This window comes from Morone saxatilis, unplaced genomic scaffold (assembly GCF_004916995.1).
Source record: "Morone saxatilis isolate NCDOM2014 unplaced genomic scaffold, NCSU_SB_2.0 Contig14, whole genome shotgun sequence".
NCBI lineage: Eukaryota > Metazoa > Chordata > Actinopteri > Moronidae > Morone > Morone saxatilis.
The window spans coordinates 11,826,219-11,829,009 of NW_023339696.1; the positions used below are offsets into that span (position 1 = coordinate 11,826,219).

Below are 2,791 nucleotides of genomic sequence, written 5' to 3' on the forward strand. Positions count from 1 at the left end.
ACAACTTCCAACAACCTGAAGGGGGATAATGAAGTTAATTATGAATAATAATCATGACTTTGTTAACATGATGTTACAGTTTCCAGATCTCACAATAATACACAAACTGCATTTCATCACCTCTTTCCACATTTCATCTCTGCTCTTGTTACGGTCCCCATTTCCAGGAAGGTCCACAAGTGTGACATGCTGGAGAAGATCATTATTAGGCACCCTGATAGTCACACACTTCACTAGTGGCCAGTACCACCTCTTTACGTCTTTACCTTCTCCATCCATTGAGTCACTTCTTGTGTATCTGGCAAATTCTGCAGATAGCTCTTTTGCCTGCAATAATTATAAAAATAAAATTAAGGCCATGCAAGGTGATTTTATTTATACGTGCATTCAAACTGCTTTAGCTTAATTGCACAAAATAATTAGAACAGGATACGATGCAACAAGAGCAATCAAAACACTATCATGGAAAGTAACAACCAAGGTAAATCGAAACAAATTGTAGACAGAGGAGGAGACAAAAGTAAAATTGTGGGTCATAGTGAACAATTAGGTTTCAAGATTTAAACATGGTCAGATTTTGACAGTGCTGTGTTTGCAAGTATGTGTATCCAAATAGTGTAATGCAGGCAGATTTTCTGTGTTTTGTGTTGACCCTTGATGGCCAGCAGCCCCTTCTGATGATTAAGTGTCCCTGAAGGTTCATATCAATATAGTATTAAATAAAAGCCAGGTCTCAAATAATGGCCAGGGGCATGGTTACCACAAACAAATAAAGGCTGGCCCATGTTTTTGACACTGAGTGGTGCCAAATTACTCATCTTAAGTGCTATTTTCACATTTTGTTCACTGTTTGTAGAAACATACTGCAAATGTTTCAGAATTAAAGCCTGACCCGTCTATCTCACATTGCATTATCCCCTCACTCGTGAACAAGACCACAAGACTTTATATACTGATTTTACTTTTACATTTGTTGAACTTGAAACTGGATATATATGTATGTAAACTACATAAATAATAGAAGAAAAAAAAAAGTCAGATGCTTTCTATGAAGGGATATATAAAATATATATTCTTACTGATTTACACATCAATCTCTTCTTTCTGGATATGTAAAACTCTGGAATTTCTTTAAAATATTTGTAATCCATGAGGTTTTCAGGGGATTTGTTTTTCCATTCTTCTCCATACAGCGCTGACAACTTTTCAATAAAGTCACGATAATCATCGTCATCTTCATTTTCCTGAGCTGCATTTTCCTCAAGAAAATGATGCAGGAACCACAACTCATCTTTCCACTCCTAAAAAATAAAATAGTAATTATGTTAACTTAAGTTTAATTCAATGGTTAAATGTATGTAACCAGCAAATATTTTTGCAGTTACATCATAACTTTTCCACTAGTAGATATAAATATTTAAAACCTCTTTTGTGATGAACTCTATGTCTGCCTTGTACATTGGGCTATGCATGTTTGCCTCCACTTTAATCATGACTGAGGTACATGCACTGATGCTTCCAGAGGGCAAGAGATTCTTCTGTCCAATGACAGCATTTATCAGAGAGCTTTTTCCAGCCCCAGTTTTACCAAAGACACCAACCATCTCCCTCTTGTCTGTCTCCAACTCACCAATTTTATCTCTGTTGTACAAAGAAATCAAATATAAGTTAACTTTTATTATTTACTTTTTATTTATTTGGAAGACATCCGTCCATGAAATGCCTACTCAAAACATTAGTGCTAAAGCAATCAATGTTTGAATATTAATAATGGCTTCAAGGACTATGTATGAATGTGAAAGATGTCACTCATAGAGGTGAAACCACACAGAATCATCCCCAGACTTTGCAGTTTCCATCAGCTCTACAGAGCTTTATACTGTCTTTCAACTCATTGTTTTGGTTTTATGCCCCCAAAACTTGACTTTTTTGAGCCACTCGCACTACTTTCAAGAGTCGTTTTCCAATGCAGGAGGCAGTTGATTTTAGTATAAAAGCTCTAATAAAATCACTGCAGTACCTGCCTAGCACAAAATGTCAGAAAGACAAAGCTAGCAACTAGTTGGTGAACACGGGGCATTAAGCAGCTAAAGAGCCAAATTCTTCCCTCAGGAGTTAGATGACACCAAAAGGATGCTAACACATTTGCATATCAACTTAGTGTTGTGTTCGAATCTACATTATTGAAGGTTTAAATACAGGTGTTGTCCAAGAAGAAATGCAACTTTATGCCATCTTTTATATATCCAGTTTAGCATACCTGTGCATGAATCAACAAATACATGTTAGATCAGTAATAATGTATAAGTATAATGCAATCAACAAATATGCAAAGAACTGTACCAGATTAAGGGCATGTTTAGAGCAGCAACAAGATTCTGAATGAAATTCAGTTAATTTGAATGAATAACCATACATCGGATTTACTTTCCAAGGAGATCAATACTTGCAGTGCTTTCACATTTCACAAGAGTGGCTCCTACAGACCTGTCTAAAATCTCTTAGTGAAACTGGCCCTTCGGCAGGAGTTGAACCAGGAGTAATATGAAAATAGAATATGGAAAACTTAATAAACGTAACACTTACTTCAGGAATTTATTGAGCTTTTGGTTGCCTTGATCAGGTATTCTCTCACGGACACATTTCATGATTTCTTTCACATCAGACAGTATGATCTCTTCTGTCAGAGTAAAACAAAGAACTATTCAGCAGAAACCATTAACCACTGTATGCAGTAAGCAGTAATGCATAATGAGCAGTCTTGTTATGTGAAGCGTGAGAGCAGGGGTGG

The 2,791-nt window shown here is 36.2% G+C and overlaps 1 protein-coding gene across 1 annotated transcript in view; it reads right to left on the reverse strand.

The window, feature by feature from the left end:
- LOC118323161 (nuclear GTPase SLIP-GC-like) overlaps positions 1-2,791 on the reverse strand; it is a gene marked incomplete at its 3' end in the record, with an annotated part of 15,035 nt that overhangs the window by 3,892 nt on the left and 8,352 nt on the right. The window contains exons 2-5 of the mRNA XM_035655092.1: positions 1,425-1,641; positions 1,080-1,301; positions 121-327; positions 3-15 (exon numbers count right to left, since the gene is read on the reverse strand). Of these exons, the coding sequence (XP_035510985.1) occupies positions 3-15; positions 121-327; positions 1,080-1,301; positions 1,425-1,641 (659 nt within the window). The remainder of the gene's footprint in view (positions 1-2; positions 16-120; positions 328-1,079; positions 1,302-1,424; positions 1,642-2,791) is intronic.